This window comes from Leucoraja erinacea, chromosome 34 (assembly GCF_028641065.1).
Source record: "Leucoraja erinacea ecotype New England chromosome 34, Leri_hhj_1, whole genome shotgun sequence".
Lineage (NCBI taxonomy): Eukaryota > Metazoa > Chordata > Chondrichthyes > Rajiformes > Rajidae > Leucoraja > Leucoraja erinaceus.
In genome coordinates this window covers 6,693,495-6,711,086 of record NC_073410.1, presented here as the reverse complement: position 1 = coordinate 6,711,086, position 17,592 = coordinate 6,693,495, and the positions used below count along the sequence as shown (strand labels likewise).

The 17,592-nt window shown below is 44.6% G+C and overlaps 2 protein-coding genes across 4 annotated transcripts in view; one reads left to right on the top strand and one right to left on the bottom strand.

The window, feature by feature from the left end:
- Positions 1-17,592, top strand: part of cdh23 (cadherin-related 23) — a 533,293-nt gene that overhangs the window by 350,001 nt on the left and 165,700 nt on the right. The window lies entirely within an intron of this gene.
- Positions 5,351-17,337, bottom strand: LOC129712961 (uncharacterized protein C10orf105-like). Of its 2 annotated transcripts, none has more exons than XM_055661765.1 (4): positions 16,659-17,337; positions 10,047-10,131; positions 7,871-8,043; positions 5,351-6,248 (listed from the first exon to the last, which is right to left on the bottom strand). In XM_055661765.1, the coding sequence occupies exon 4, from the start codon at positions 6,241-6,243 to the stop codon at positions 5,836-5,838; it is 408 nt and encodes a 135-aa protein (XP_055517740.1). In that variant the 5' UTR covers positions 6,244-6,248; positions 7,871-8,043; positions 10,047-10,131; positions 16,659-17,337; the 3' UTR covers positions 5,351-5,835. The 2 variants fall into 2 exon arrangements, with proteins under 2 accessions (XP_055517740.1, XP_055517738.1); XM_055661763.1 differs by having other exon boundaries at positions 7,847-8,043; positions 16,659-17,334.

The following is a 17,592-nucleotide window of genomic DNA, read 5'->3' as shown; positions in this document are numbered from 1 at the left end:
TGGTCGTTCATTTGACTTTAAGCCTTTATAGTGTACAAAATGTTCAGCTTAATGACATTGATCTACTTAATGGTCCCTGTAAGATTTCAAAGTAATTACATTTATGCAAAATGCTTTGAGACTCTTGAGACTCAGAAGATGAATTGCAATGGAAGTAAAAATGTTTTTCTCCGTTCCTAAATGAACTGGAGTAGACTAATGGTAATGTGATATTTACCATAGTGAGAAAATATGTGCGTGCATGCACATATTTCCCAAGTAAGTCCTTTGTACTCCCCCTTCCCAGTTCTCCGACCAGTCTGACTGTCCCCTGATTTCATTTTATTGCTGTGTGCTTCATTGTCAATCTTCCCCGAGCTAGCAATGATCTATTCTATATTTTCCTTGACTTTTGTCCCCTTTGATCTCATTTTCACACCTTACCCTTCCATATCTCTGTGTCTCCATCTCCCCTGACTCTCAGTCTGAAGAAGGGTCTCGACCTGAAACGTCGCGCATTCCTTCTATCCAGAGATGCTGCCTGAAACCCCTGTCCCACTTTACAAGGTAATTCACGAGTTCTCCTGCGTTTTCCCCTGATTCGAACTCGGAGAATGCCCATAGAGGGTCCGTGGGAGTTCGTGGATGTCTTGTAGCGGCTCGTAATGCTAACAGTAGGTACTCAGGACATCCGGTAAACTCGTGACATTTTTTCATCCCTATAAAGAATGTCCACAAGTAAAAAAATACTTGTGATTAAAAAAATTGTTACTTTTTATTCATACGAGCCGCTACAAAACATCCACGAACTCCGACGGACTCGCTATGGACATTCTCCAAGTACAAATCAGGGGATAACGCAGGAGAACTCGTGAATTACCTCGTACAGTGGGACAGGGGCTTGACCCGCCGAGTTATTCCAGCATTTTGTGTCATCCTTTGAGACTTCACTGAGGATTCATCCAGCAATGTAGTCCAAGTGTTTGGAGTGCAAGTCTTCCACTCATATCCACTTTTTGTCATGCACCTTTTATTTGTGCATTATAATGTTGACAGTCTCCGAGCAGTAGAATCATGTTCAATTCGACACAGTTAAATGATTACTGGTGGTGCAGTATCCTGACTCCAATGTTGTTTCAAAGGTTCTGACACTCGGCAACCGACCTTTACCAGAAATCACGATCATTTAAATTTTTAAGACATGGTCATGACTTTGGATTAGTGCACTCAAAATGTGATTGAAGTTGTCATCTTGCACTTATTCCCTGGAGGTACTGACTCAGTCCTCCGCCAGTTCTGTTAATTCTTTCTGTGGAATATTTTGTTCCACCTAATTCACGGCTTGTGCTGTTTCTGATGACATGCACTGTGGCGTTCCCTCGGATTAAAAACACCCAGGAAAAAAAATAATAAACAGGATCATAAGTTGCAGGAAGTGCACAGCTTGTTTTAGCATAGCTTCCACAGACCCAGCCCAAAATATTTGTTATTAGTAGAATAAACAGTGCTGCACTGGGGCCCAGCTACTGCCTTACAACGCCAGAGACCCGGATTTGATCCTGACTACGGGTGCTGTTTGTACGGAGTTTGCACGTTCTCCCTGAAGTTAACTTTTATTTCACTTGCACTTTATGTGCAATGTGACGAATAAAACTGTATTGTATTGTATTGTAAGTCTGAAGAAGGGTTTCGACCCAAAACGTCACCCATTCCTTCTCTCCAGAGATGCTGCGTGTCCTGCTGAGTTAATCCAGCATTTTGTGCCTACCTTTGATTTAAACCAGCATCTGCGGTTCTTTCCAAAGCATGTGCTGTTCCTTCATACACCTAACCATTCCCAGAACTCTTTCCATGGCAAATACATGCCTTCCTATAAAAGGTGAGTAAACACAGTTGCTCCTGAAACAAACACCTCTTCTTCTTTCCTTCTATTTCCTTCTATTTCCTTCGCTCCATAGATGCTGCTGCACCCGCTGAGTTTCTCCAGCTTTTCTGTGTAACCTTCGATTCTCCAGCATCTGCAGTTCCCTCTTAAACACCTCTTCTTCTTCATGTGTATGGTGTGCACAGCCTAAAGTTGAAGGACAACTTGTTCTATTTGATCTTATTTGATTGTGCACACCAGGTTGATTGCATTCGTCGAAACAGGGCGGACCACGTGAAGGTTGCAATCTCCCACCCCGAACAAACACTCATCTTGTCAAACATTAAAGACCACCCCCCATCTGCTATTTGCAATTCTCCATTCTCAATTCAGTTTCCTTTGCCCCAAGCTGCTCTTTTATGATGAACAAGTTAGATTCTTGTCCCTGGATAAGATAACGTTGTTGGCGTCTGCTTCTATTATAAAGGCAGTCAATAAGGTAAACCTGGGAAACATGTGTCCATTGTGGGGAAAGACCCAAACTCTTCATATAATTACCAGAAATAAATGCAACAGTGAATGTTAGCAAGCGTCCTTTACCCAGCGAGGGTGGAATTCTCGACCACTTCACGTAATGCGGTGTTGACAATTCTTGTATGTAAGCACGGTGATATGCAGAGAATGGAGGGATATGGAGCATGTGCAGGCCGATGCAATTCGTTGATCTCTGCATCATGTTCAACAGAGACATTGTGGGCCTGAGGGCCTGTTACTGTGTTGTGCTGATCTATGGTCTCTGCTTCATGCAACAGTCTTGTGACTGACTGCAGCAACTTAGAAACTTCTGCTCTCAAGCACCATTGGAAAGGTCACCCTCTCGTAAATGATACTTGGATGAGAGAGGAGTGCATTATCTGCAAACTGCATTCTGACCCTGACTTTGCTCAACAGAATCTTGGAGATTATTTGTCTTTGCTGCCCTAATAGGTTGGTGTTTTATAAACTATTTCTATTAACCTGCGTGCCATTCATTCACCCCTTGTGTATGCTGCAGCACAGAATGACATTCCACTTACCGACCGAGAGTTTAAGGGACAGTTCAACAAACACTTCCCCTCGGATTTTCAATCCGAGTTACTCCAACACTTTGTGTCGATGTTATGCGGCGTTTAAAAGGCTTTTAGAGAGTCACGTGGATATACAGGGAATGGAGGTATTATGGCAGGCAGAGGAGATTAGCTTAACCTGGCATCATGTTCCGTACATAAATTGTGGGCTGTACCCACACTGTCCTGTTGTATGTGTTGTTAGCACACGTCAATTGTGAAGGAGCTCCGAAAAGTGACAAATGGACTCACAGCCCAGATATGTATCCAGGTCACTTCAGAGAGTGACGTGGTTTGACTTGTATCTACTTTGCATGACCAGCTATCGATAATCACATTCCCATTGCCATTTTGACTTTGAGAGTAAGCAATTTTCACTGTCATTTCAAATTGCTCCAGGTACCTTTTGTTGGCTGTCAGCTGAGATTATATGCTTCCATTCTTATTTCTCCCTCAAATCCGACCTTCAGGAAGCTGACTCATTGCAATTCATGTTGAAATGCAGCACATGGAGTTTAGCTGCTAAACAATCTGCCCCTTGGGGTTCCCTCTGCAAACTTATTCCCCCCCCCCCCCCCCCCCCCCCCCCCCCCCCCCCCCCCCCCCCCCCCCCCACCCCCCACACCCCCCCCCCCCCCCCCCCCCCCCCCCAGGTCACAGGGTGTTGAATCACTACTCACCCTCTGCACTTCCCATTTCACACGGACTCTACACCCACCTTCCCACACTTCACCATCCTTAAAGCCCATCACAAGATCTTCCCCCATCCACCTCCAGCCATCCCTCTTTCCATATACATGTGCATAGATAGGATTGAGTCACGGAGTCATACAGTGTGGAAATAGGCCCTTCGGCCCAACTTTCCCCACACCAAACCATCATGCCCCATCTACACAAATCCCACCTGCCCGCAGACACAAAAGCCTGGAGTAACTCAGCGGATCAGGCAGCATCTCTCGAGAAAAGGAACAGGTGATGCTTCGGGTCAAGACCCTTCATCAGACCCGAGACATCACCTATTCCTTCTCTCCAGAGAAGCTGCCTGTCCCGCTGAGTTACTCCAGCTTTTTGTGCCTATCTTTTGTATTCGGAAGAATGTATGCTTAAAGGGCCTGTCCCACTGTTCGAGCTAATTCAAGAGTTCTCCGGAGTTTCCCCTGATTCGAACTCGGAGAATTACTGTAATAGCCGCTCGTAGCTACTAGGGGCTCTCGTGGACATTTTTCACAGGAAATTCTTCACGAGCTTACCCCGTTTCCCGAGTACCTGCCGTTAGCGTTACGAGCCGCTAAGAGACGTCCCGAGCTCCAACGTACCCCCTACATACATTCTACATGCTGACCACGAGTTTGATTTTTTTTTTTAACTCGGGAGAGCTCTTGAATGACCTCGTACAGTGGGACAGCCCCTTAAAGTGGGCAGGTGGGATTCATGGAGATGAACATGACAGTCAGCATGGATAAAGTCGGGGAGGAAATGTTTCTTATGATTCAACTTTCCTCCCCATTTTATTTGACTGGACTGACAGTAGTATTTCAATGCAAATAGTTGTTGAAGTATTAATAAGGAATTTGTACCAAGTATGTAAGCCCATCACACACAGCTCAAAGGGACAGTTGAAATTCTACCTCCCCGTTGTGACAAAGGGAATATTCAATTTCTCCCCGGGTGCTTGTGTGATTCTGTTTCTGGGATTATGGTTCAGTCATTTATGAAGGCCAACTAATTGGATTTCAGAAGTGTGGTTTTTAGAAAGGGATTAGTATCCACAAGATAATTGAACAGTTACCTGTCGTTGAGGGGGATGGTTCTCTTGGTTGAGTGAGTTCAACTAAATGATGGGTAAATTATGCATGGTCTTTACAGCCATTGAGAGCTGGATCGTTGCCGCTCGTTTAGGACATATTGTGCTTATTATCGTAGCAAAGTGTAGATTTCACAGCACTGTTGCGGAAGAGAAAGACCTTTTTCCTGTAATAGTCCATCCATTTGAAACAGGCCTGCAGTGTTATTTTTGATTGTGTGTATATGTCGGGGTTAACCCCCATTAATGGATCCATGTGGAGGAAGTTCCTGGGACATCATAAATTTTACATTTCGTAGGGAAAAGGTACGTCTGGGCAACTGGCATTAGTTCTGTGGGTTTTGGTTCAGTGATTGAAGCCCCTCCCCTCCACCCATCCCTTCTTCCCTCTTCCCCCTCTCCCCATCTAAAGGACCTGCCCCGTCACCCCCCACCTCTGGAATTCCCTCCCCCACCTCTGGGAACATCCACCTCCGGAACCAACTCCCATATCACCCACAGAACCCCCACCCCTTCCTTCTGGAAACCCTCCTCTTTCCCCACAATACTGTAAACCTGTGGAATTATTTCCCACAGAAGCAGTGGAAGCCAGGTCATTAAATATATATTAACAAAGGAAGGTGATCAAGCAGTGTGGGATAAATATGGCAACAAGGGAATGAAGCGGATGATCATCTTGAAGGGTGCAATGGGCCTGAGGGGCCCATTGGCCTATGTCTGGTTTTTGCTGTGTTTCTGTGATGTATCCATCCAATTAAACCATAGCTCGGAGGCAATGAATTACATCCGATAGCGAATACAGCCTGGTGTTTGTACATCCTCCCCGCTCACTGTGTTCAACTGTGAAAGATAACCATAGATTATCGCATTGGAGCTGACGTGTTGTTCTTTGGATGATACTGTTTACTGCACGGCATGAAAGATGCTCAGTATTACCTAATGCATTCTCCAAAGGCTAATGAACGATGACATTTGTTTTCCTGCTGATATTGATTACAGCAGTAGCTAATCTTTTATGACTTTTAATCCCTGGTTCTTATCACCAAACAAGTCGGTGCACAAGTTTTATAGGCGCTGAATCTTTACATTTTTGTCGACTCTGCAAGGTCTGTGTCATTCTGGTCCACTTGGCACTGGGATGCAGGAGTAGGTTGACGTTGAACGAGGGATCGATTGCGCCGGAAGCTGTTTATCGAGTGCCTCAAGGAACCCAAACGTTTCCACAGTTTTAACCGAGGCTCGCTGGCATCCTCGGCGTGGTGGGGCATACATTCGTAGGGGCCGTAGCGGGAGCTGTCCAGCCCAGCAGGATTGCACAAGGCCACAAAACTGACACACGTGGCCAAGAGAAGAAAGATGGATATCACGGCTATGATGGTTGGCAAAGGGTCCGCTGCTCTGGTCGGCAGTTCGATCCCCCCCTGGGCTTCTGTGGTTGTCAGAAGAAGCTTAAGCAATACAGTTGTCCCATTTTTGGTCTCTGACGTCATTGTTCCTATTTGGATTTTAAATAAAATAAAAAGACCAGTTAATTTAGGTTGAATAAGTTAGGTCTTTATTCTCTGGAGCGCAGAAGGTTAAGGGGGGACCTGATATAGGTCTTTAAAATGATGAGAGGGATAGACAGAGTTGATGTGGACAAGCTTTTCCCTTTGAGAATAGGGAGGATTCAAACAAGAGGACATGCCTTCAGAATTAAGGGACAGAAATTTAGGGGTAATATGAGGGGGAACTTCTTTACTCAGAGAGTGGTAGCGGTGTGGAATGAGCTTCCAGTGGAAGTGGTGGAGGCAGGTTCATTGGTATCATTTAAAAATAAATTGGATAGGCATATGAATGAGAAGGGAATGGAGGGTTATGGTATGAGTGCAGGCAGGTGGGACTAAGGGGAAAAAATTTTTGTTCGGCACGGACTTGTAGGGCCGAGATGGCCTGTTTCCGTGCTGTAATTGTTATATGGTTATATGGTTAATTTATTTGACACTTATCTGAGAAAATGCAGCACAGTCCAATCTTGTTGAAGCATGTTTTAACAGGAGGAGTGTGTTACATGTCCATTGGAGGCAAGGGAAGCAAGGTTCAGCCAGGAATGGGTGGAGATTGGATGAGCCATATTAATGCTCCCAACCCATTAGTTTGAGCTGTAGGTACAATTGTGAGCTTGCAAAATAAAGAAAGTTTTCCCAACTGCGCAGTCACAAGCAAATATTATTTTTCAAGTCAACCCCCCCTGGCAGGTCTTTAGTTTAATGTCATCTAGAGGATCTATAGGGAATGTAGGCAGAGAAGATGTTTAACATAGGTCAGCAGTAGAATTGCTGCCTTATAGCCCTGTCCCACGGTACGGGTTCATTCCAAGAGCTCTCCCGAGTTTAAAAAAAATCAAACTCGTGGTAAGCACGGAGAATGAACCTAGCGGGTACGTCGGTGCTCGGGGACGTCTCTTAGCGCTAACGGCAGGTACTCGGGAAGACTCGCTAATGGCGGGTAAGCACGGGAAGACTCGTAAAGATTTTTCAACACGATGAAAAATGTCCACGAGAGCCCCGAGTACCGACGAGTGACCATTACCGTAAATCTCCGAGTTCGAATCAGGGCAAACTCGGGAGAGCTCTTTGAATGAACTTGTACCGTGGGACAGGGCTTTTGCAGCGTCATGGACCCGGGTTCGATCCTGACAACAGGTACTGTCTGTGTGGAGTTTGTACGTTCTCTCGGTGACCCTATGGGATTTCTCCGGGTGCTCTGGTTTCCTCCCACACTCCAAAGACATGCGGGTATGTAGGTTGATTGACTTTGGTAAATTTGGATGGGTGATGGCTTTGATTGGGATCCTCCATCAGTTTGGAATGTCCTGAGCCATTACCCCCACAGATGCTGCGTGACCCACTAAACTCCCCAAGCAGCTTGTTCTTTGCTGAAGTATAAGATATGGTGCTCAGGTATTCTTTCAACCTTCTCGTGTTATAGATGGTGCTTCTTCCAACTACATTTTGACAGCGATTGATCAGATATTGCCTCATTTAATCAAAAAAACGTATTTGGAACAAAAAGACAAGAAAATCAGATATAAATGTACATTGAAACATTTACCTCACAATGTTGGTTGTCAAATACCTGTGGAATTCTGAAGCTAGTTTTCTTAAAGGCATCAATTGGGGATAAATATCACCACTTGCTGTGAATTTGTCAGCTTGCCCTTCAAACAATTCTTTCTTCAGCACATCTCTTCCAGTGTACAACTATTTCCATTTTATTAGCATTGTATTGTGTATTTTGGAAGAAATTTCCTAAGAAAAAAGGAAAATGTGACCCATATATTAAATAATACATTTATGAGCCATTTCATTCAAGAAATGAATTTCATTGTCCTATCTGGGACACATGACAATAGACTCTCTTGACTTGACTTGACTTGAAAACTTGCTTGACTTAATAGTAAATCTTAGAAACAAGGAACTGCAGATGCCGGCTTATAAAGAAAGACACAAAGTACTGGAGTAACTCAGCAGGTCAGGCAGCATCCCTGGACGATATGGATAGGTCATAGAGTGAAACAGTGTGGAAACAGGCCCTTCACCCCAACTTGCCCACACCAGCCAACATGCCCCAGCTACACTAGTCCAACCTGCCTGCGTTTGTGTTTGGTCCTATCCATGTCTGTCTCTGTTTCAAAACTGTCCCAGTGTCAACTCTCTCTGGCAGCTTGTTCCATGCTGCTTTGTGGAAAATTACCCCTCAGATTCCTATTAAATCTTTGTGGCTTTTAAGCTGAACCTAATCCTTATTCCCCTACTCTAGAGATTCTGTGCGTTGGGCAGCTCATGATTTTATGTGATTTTAGGTGATTGCAGGGGTAGAAAATTGCGAAACATCCTTACAACGTCAGGATTTGATGCTGACTACAGTGCTGTCTGTACAGTGTTTGTATGACTACTGTGCTGTCTGTACAGTGTTTGTATGTTCTCCACGTGGCCTGTGTGTATTTTCTCCGGGAGATCCAGTTTCCTCCCACACTCCAAAGATGTACATCTTTGTAGGTTAATTGGCTTCAGTAAAATTGTAAATAATCCCTAATGTGTAGACAATAGATAATACACACTAGGTGCAGGAGTAGGCCATTCGGCCCTTCGAGCCAGCACTGCCCTTCAATGTGATCATGGCTGATCATCCCCAACTAGTACGCCGTTCCTGCCTTCTCCCCATATCCCCTGACTCTGCTATTTTTAAGAGCCCTATCTAGCTCCCTCTTGAAAGCATCCAGAGAACCTGCCTCCACCCGAGGCAGAGAATTCCACAGACTCACCACTCTCTGAGATAAAGTGTTTCCTCGTCTCCGTTCTAAATGGCTTACTCCTTATTCTTAAATTGGCTTAAATTCTTAAAATAGCTTACTCCTCATTCTTAATTGTATAGGATAGTGTTGGTGTGCGGGGAATTGCTGGTCAGTGCAGACTCGATGGGCTGAATGGCCCGTTTCTACGCTGAATCACTTAACTAAACATCAAGAAAATGTTAATTCTTGGTCAAATCAGGGATGGAAAGGAACATTCTTATAAAATGTAACCTGGTTCTGGCCTATTGTAGACAGATTAAATGGGGGAGAGAAATTGACGGCAGTTAAAGTCGTGCTGAGTTGCAAAGCTATGTTGATGTTTATACTGTTAGTAACATGGCAACTAACGAAAAGTGTTCCCACTACATTAACAGTTTTGCTGATGTACCGTAGCCTGCGGAATCTCATCCTATGGCTGCTGTAAACATTCCCAGCCCTTTTGGAATCATGCAATAATAATTGCAGAAGGCCATTCTATCCATACATCTTTCAAAGATAAATCTGTGTCGTCCTATCCCCGTTCATTCTCACCGCCCTGTATTTTGTTTCTTTTTGAGAATCTATCTGATTTGCATTTGAAAGCTACTATGGATTGTGATCCCACTGCCCTTTCAGGTAGCATATTCCAAAACACAGCTCACTACATAAATACATTCTGAGAGAACCACTTTAAACAAGCACGTACACGATGCACCAAATGATAAAATCATGCCATACATTTTCTCTGGTTCAATGAATTAGCTTTAATCTGTTGCCTTCCAATTACAGAATGTCCTGCTATTGGATGCACTTTTTTGTTATTGAAAACCTGTGCTGAATCGCTTAATTCTTTTCTCTCTCTGTGAATGGCCCTGGCACTTCCAGTCAGTCCATATACCATAAGTTAGAGGGTTGTAGGGGAAATACACAGGCTACGGTTTTAGCTGCTCGTGAAAGATCAACGGAAATTTTTGTTACCTTTTCACTCAGTGTTTTAGTAGTTAGCGTTTGATCCTCACTATTTTCTTCGTAACGTGGCCAGAATCATGTTCGCATCAGACTCCTGAAACATAGATAAAAGTCATTTGTAAGCTCAAAAAGCAAGGGCCACGTGGATAAATGTGTGTCGGAGCAGAAAAACCCTGCCGTGCTTTCAGGAAGTTTTATATTTAGACAAGGCAAGTTCTTAGTGAATTATGTAACGGCAAGTTGACAAATTTAAAGCAATGGGTGTTTTTATCACCTTTGCACTAAACCCAAGTGATTCATGCCTTTTCTACAACATGTGACCGAAATCAATGTAAACTGTGCTGGTTCATGTAACCATCATAACTTGGATCAAGAAATAAACAGGTGACGTTGTGCTGTACAATCATACAGCAGCAACGTTAAAAACCTTGCCTGCGATCTCAGGAGGATATAAAATATCTCATGGCATGACTTTAACCTACTTAGGTGTCTAAGTTAAATAGGCACTTCTACTAATTTTAAGCCAGTGGTTTGCCTTGTGTTTACTATGTGCCATTAGTTAATTGATGCATCGTGCAATGATACCCAAAGCATCACATCAAAACCCTGCCCGTGGTGTCTGATAGCAGTAAAGGACTATATAGGTAATATCTTGTGAAGAACCTGGAGAGCCACCCTTTTCTGATGACACATGCAACATCACCGCCCTATTATGGCACTGCTCATTGTAGAATCCTCTGTAGAATAAGGCAGCAGTCCCACTGTCCTGGTGAAGGTGCCTGCTTCATACTCCACAGCTGATCCACAGTCATTTCATTCCACTGTGGGCTATGAATCAAATTCTTAACAGGCAGGAGAGAGCTGCAGCCATTATGGAGATGTAAATCAAATCTCAGTCAAAGGCTTCTCGAAGAATCTGGATAGACAATCAGAATGGAGTCAGCCTCCCCCTCCCCAGTTATCCTCTACGTAATAAAGGCAATTTAGCAAATAGGAGATCCCGAGGGGGAGGGGAGGTTGTGACCTGCCGCCCATCCTTTAAGCTTCAGTCACATTGGATCTCAGGGGACTGGGGAGACAATGGGAGGGTTACGTGACCTCCGATATAAAGAGTTGGTTAATGTGCAGTCTAAACAGAGTACCTAACCAAGAGCAACGATGATTTATATCGACTGGTTGAGATTGGCCATAACTCAGCTGAGAGCTATCCGCTGACTAGTAGGGGTGTTAATCAGATAACACGGCTCTTCATCAAATGTCCTCTGTCACTTAACCAACACCACTACTTTTTGAGGTATGTCGCTCAGTGATTAATGGGAAGCCCTTCAGATCCTCTGATAGTTAGCGGTGATAAAATGTAGGCTCAGGTCCTCAAGGGCAGCATGAAGACACCTTGCTTTTCTTCAAATTCTTCAGAGCTAATCCTTTTTTTTTTACAGAAACTTTTTTTCTTTTCTGATGAAACGTTACAAAAACCAGGGACAGCCTAGTAGCTGGGTCAAGAACCTGTTCCTATTTTAAGAGGAACATAGCAAATTTAACAAAACTGTCACTCAGTAACTCAGCCACGCCACTGGAATGTTTCAGTTTAGTTTATTGTCACGTGGACCGAGGTGCAGTGAAAAACGTCACCCATTCCTTCTCGCCTGAGATGCTGCCTGTCCTGCTGAGTTACTCCAGCTATTTGTGTCTTTCTTCAGTGAAAAGCTTTTATTGCATGGTGAGAACTATATTCTGGTGTAAAATTTGCCACAATGCCCAAATTGACACAATTAGTCAAGATATTGTGCACAGTTTGCAGTGTTGGGTCAGTCCATCATGTTCTCTATTCTTTGTTCCTCCACTCAAATCCCCTCCCACCCAACATCAACCAAAACTAGTAGAATTTCTTGAAGCTATTTTGATCTCCGTATTTTCTTCTTCCTGCCTTGTGTTTTGTACATTGGTGTTTTTTGTGGGCTTCCATGTTGACATGAATATAAACAAGAAGTGGACATTGCACCTCCCATATGGAGCCATGCCCACAGCTCGCTGTGTTGGAGAAGGCAAGATGTTTGATGCCATGCCGTGTGACATCAATTTCTGTTCACCAGAGCATGCAGGGAAGTCGTCAAAGGAGCTGCTCCCAGTTTTGCTTCAAAGGTGACTGAGCGCTGTGATCTGCGTGTGTGTGGACCAGAGTTGGCTCTGTGCGTTGGGCAAGCACAAAGAGCTGCCCACAAGTAACCACACTCAGCTGAACGTAAACGCACGAGCAAAGGGCCATCGTACTGGACAGTGGAGTCGTGAGGAAGCAGCTTCAATTTACACCATGGCTTTAATGTTTGCAGGTCTAGGAGGAGCCTCTATTCACAAGTAGTGCCATAGAAATCTGCCTGGGTGGACAGCTGGGGATTAGTCCTCTGTCTAAAATGTGCAGGACACCCTGATTATGATTGTAACTGAGGTAGCAGACCAGTTCCCATCCCTATGGCTATTAAAACATTTAATTGCTCTTGTATTCTGCCCAGATCCTTTGGGAAGCCTGCAAAAATAGTGGAAGTCATCACTTTAGCTTTAAGTTAATTACTGTCACAAGCACCGAGGTGTAATGAAAAGCATTGATGTGCATGCTATCCAATCAAATAAAAATAACACTGTACAGAAATGCAATTAAGCCAAACTCAAAACGATAGGTAGAGTGATGGGGTAGATACAGGGAGCACAATGTGGTTCTCAGCGTTATGGTGCAACAGTTTGCAGAGCCAAACTCCAATGGCCATAATGAAGCAGAGGAGAATTGGACTGCACCGTACTAGCATGTGGAAGGATGGTACAGAAGCTTGATCACAGAGGGGATGAAGCCGTTCCTGAGTCTGGTGGTGAGCATTAATGCAATATTTAAACAATAATCTGGACCGGCACCGATGGCTGGTGCTTGTAAATAGGATTTGCATAGGTGGGTGCTTGCTGGTTGGTGTTGATATGGTGGGTCAAATGGCCTCACCTCTGCTGCATGGTTCAAACCATTGATTTATTTGAGTTGGTATTTCAAACCATTACTCAAGTTGATTGGCATGTGAGAGGGAATTGGTTGCTGGGAACTGTGCAGGACTGTTGGGATTGTTGACCCAGCATAGACTCTGTGGGCTGAATGGCCTCTTCCTACATCATCAGGGAACATCTGAGAAAGTGGTGGAAACTGAGTCACTGACAGGATTTAAGCAGCATCTGGATTTCCTTAACGTATTGAACTGCCGAGGCATTGAAGGCTGTGAGCCAAGCGCTGGAAGATGGTATTAATATGGATAACTGCCCACACTGGTTGGTATGGACATGATGGGCCGAATGGCCTGTTTCCAGCTGTCTCCCTGACTCTACATGAAATGTGACGCTGCCCAGCTGCAGCACAACATAGACCAAGAACCGAGTGTTTACAGACGGGTTTACGTCGACCTTTTCCATTTGCAAAGGCATTTTATTAGCACACACTAGTCTTTCTGTTGCACAGAATGTTACATTTTCCAGCCACAATGTTTTTCCACTGTCCGGTTAGTGTTGCCCACAGAATGATGCAACGTTGAAAGCCTTTTATTCAGTCTGATTATTTCTGACTGGGTTTTATGAAAGGCTTCATTTAGTTTTGGGTTTCCAGAGTGGGAGCTATGTTTGGTGAATCTGACGTCGTGATGTTTACCTCATGGAGCTGATATATATATTGCAATCCTCCCCCCTTGGCCTTTGGCGTTTAGCCCAGCCTTCAGCGCTCTCATTTCACCAGGACTTGCCCTCCCATGCTCACTGCACCTCTCCACACTTGTGGCTTTCGTGGAGGAAAATGTTTTTGTAGGGAAATGTTTGGATTTTTGTCATTTATTTCATGGGCGTTTGACATGCGATGATACAATGATACACAGTGTAGTTTCTATTCATTATTTTGGGGATATTCCTTGGGGATTCCCCATCCCACACTCTTTAATGGGTTTTTAGTAAGTTTTCATTTATGTGCAGGATATTGGAGTTGCTTGCTAAACTGACATTCATTGCCCTTGAAAAGGTGTTGATTAGCTGCAGTCTTGAACTGGTTATATGAACTTTAGCTGAGTTTACAGATACACCATGGAAACAGGCCCTTCGACCCACCAAGTCCACACTGATCAGCCATTCCTACACATTAACACTACCCTACACACGCTAGGGACAATGTCACATTGAATCCAAGCCAATTAACCTCAAAAACCTGTACACCTTTGGAGTGTGGTAAGAAACTGAAGATCTCGGAGAAAACCCACACAGTCATGGGGAGAACGTTCAAACTCTGTACAGACAACCACCACGTACAAAATCATGAGGTGGGGGGGGAGGGTCTAGGCTGCCAAGAACAAAGAGGGGCTATCGGGACTCTAATGAGTCAGTGGATATTTTTAAGGCAGAGTTAGAGAAATTCTTGATTAGAACAGGTGTCTCGAGCTATGAGGAGAAGGTAGGAAAATGGGATTAGGAGGCAGAGATCAGCCGTGATTGAATGGCGGTGTGGACTCGATGGGCCGAATGGCCAAATTCTACCCCTATAACTTGTGAACTTGTGAGTACTTTTGTAACTTTGCCGGCACCAGATACTTGGCGTCCCTTTGCCTACTTTGTGCATTGTATGCAAAATTATAAAATATATTTAAATTATTATTTAAAAATAATAAAGTATCATTGAATTTCCTTTAAAATTTGTCCCTTTCACCTTATAGAAAGCTAAAATATTCTCTGGTTTTAGAGTCATGGAGTCATTCAGCATGGAACCAGGCCCTTCAGCCCAACTCATCCATGCCAACCAAGATCTCCATATAAGAATGTCCCACTTGCCTGCGTTTGCCACAGATCCCTCTAAACCTTTGATATCCATGGAGTTTGAAAAAGGGAGTAGGGAGTTTTTCAATGTGTAGGAAGGAACTGCAGATGCTGGTTTAAACCAGAGATAGACACAAAAAGCTGGAGTAACTCAGCGGGACAGGCAGCATCTCTGGAGAGAAGGAACAGGTGACGTTTCGGGTCGAGACCCTTCTCCAGACCGTACAGCATGTTTCAATAGTGTGCTGACCTCACAATTGGTGCCAATATAAGCAAATGATGTACTAATCCAAACAGTATTATCGAGTAGGTTGCGGGGGTCTTATTTGTACAATTTAGTTACAGCATTCCGGACTATACTTCAGAAGTACTTCATTACCTGCAGAGCACTTTGGGTGCACTGGTGTGGTGATAGAAAGCAGGCACGTGCAACTCTTCATCTTTCTACTTTCAAAATACACCTTAAATCCTTCCTCTTGGAGGCTTTTGGGCACGTTGCAAAATGAAGGAACTGACAAGGACCACTAGTTATAAGGATGAGGTGTGGGGGGAGGAAGCCTCATTGAATCCTCCCCAATAATGAAAGGCCTAGATAGAATGGATGTGGAGAGGATGTTTCCAGTAGGGGTCGGAGAGTCCAGGACCAGTGGGGCACAGCCTCAGCATTAAAGGATGTACATTTAGAACGGAGAGGAGGAGGAATTTCATAACCCAGAGGGTGATGAATCTGCGGAAGTCGTTGCCACAGGCAGCTGTGGAGGACAAGTCATTGGGTATTTTAAAAGCAAACTTTGATAGGTTCATGATTAGAAACATAGAAACATAGAAAATAGGTGCAGGAGGAGGCCATTCGGCCCTTCGAGCCTGCACCGCCATTCAATATGATCATGGCTGATCATCCAACTCAGTATCCTGTACCTGCCTTCTCTCCATACTCCCTGATCCCTTTAGCCACAAGGGCCACATCTAGCTTCCTCTTAAATATAGCCAATGAACTAGCCTCAACTACCTTCTGTGGGAGAGAATTCCACAGATTTACCACTCTCTGTGTGAAAAAAGTTTTCCTCATCTCGGTCCTAAAAGATTTCCCCTTTATCCTTAAACTGTGACCTCTTGTTCTGGACTTCCCCAACATCGGGAACAATCTTCCTGCATCTAGCCTGTCCAACCCCTTAAGAATTTTGTACGTTTCTATAAGATCCCCCCCCTCAATCTTCTAAATTCTAGCGAGAATTAGTAACGACATCAAAGGTTGCAGTGAGAAGGCAGGAGAATGGGGTTGAGAGGGAAAAATAGAACAGCCATGATCAAATGGCGGAACGGATTCAACGGACCGAATGGCCTAATTCTGCTCCTATGTCTTATGAACCTATGTTTAAGAAGGAACTGCAGATGCTGGAAAATCGAAGGTAGACTCAGCGGGTGAGGCAGCATCTATGGAGCGAAGGAAATAGGCAATGTTTCGGGTCTCGACCTGAAACATTGCCTATTTCCTTCGCTCCATAGATGCTGCCTCACACGCCTGAGTTTCTCCAGCATTTTTGTCCTATGAACCCATGGCCATCTTTTGGCCATTTATCGAAAAACAATTAGCCTGTAGGCAGTCAACACAGCGTTAGCAAGGTTTATCGGTTAAAACCTGTGGGATTAAACATGCAGTCCCCTGCCAGAAAACAACATATTCCATAAAAATCCAGACGGGAACTTCTGCGTCAGATGGGGAGAAACTTTCTCACGGTTGACCCAGTCCCCAAAGCACAGACACTGGTTAAATGCAAGTTATCAGAAGAGTGCCTTTACCTGAGGTTCATGAGCAGCTGCTGAATGATTGCTCTCTCTCTCTCTCTCTCTCTTTCTTCCACATTCACCGCTTGGTCAGGCAGAGCTGCATGTTATAGGGCTGGAGGTGGTGGGAGAGCAGGGGGTGGAGAGGATTTCGTGGCGGTAGCTCTACAGCTCTGGCCTGAGGCAGCTCAGCTCAGCTCAGCATTCGATGAACCTTCGTTACGTTTTCCTTTTGCCCTGGAGAACTGCCCGTGGAGAGGTTGGTCTGTCTGTCTGCCGCCTGCCTTTAAAGGAGTTTGCATTTCCCTCCTCGATTCCTTGCGGGATGGAATATTCCAGAGCTGGGGCCACTGTCTGTCTGCTGGTGTAGAGGGATTGCCAACTCTCCAGGAGAGTCCCGGGTTAACCATGAGTTTGCTAATCTCCACAGTTAGAGACAGCAACACCTCAACACCAAACAGCTACAACTGGGGGAGAGAACTCCTAAGAGCCCTTTTAAAACAAAATGTGCATGTGTTTAACTGTAACAGTAGCCCTGCTGTCTTGTAATCCCAGTGACCCAGGTCTAATTCTGACCTCCGCTGCTGCCTGTGTGGATTGTTCACATTATCCATGCGACCACATGGGCTTTCCCTGGGGGGCACCAGTTACCCCGCACATCCTAGACACTTGTGGGTTGGTAGTTTAATGGGCCACTGTCGTGTTGCTAGTGTAGGTGAGAGGCGGGTGATTGAACTGTGGGAACAATAAAACGGGATTCATGTAGGATTAGTGCAAAAGGACGTTACAGATTCGTCCCGACTGAGGCAAGATAACTTACGGGCGTAGGTAATTCAAGAGTTTTCCCAGTCCTCCCTTGATTCGAACTTGTGTAATGTACGAGTGAAAAGTGACCATTTTTTTAATCACGAGTATTTTGTTACTCGTGGACATTTTTCACAGTGTTGAA

Coding starts and splice junctions, on each gene's coding strand:
- LOC129712961 (XM_055661765.1), bottom strand. CDS start 6,243: ATGACGTCAGAGACCAAAAATGGGACAACTGTATTGCTTAAGCTTCTT.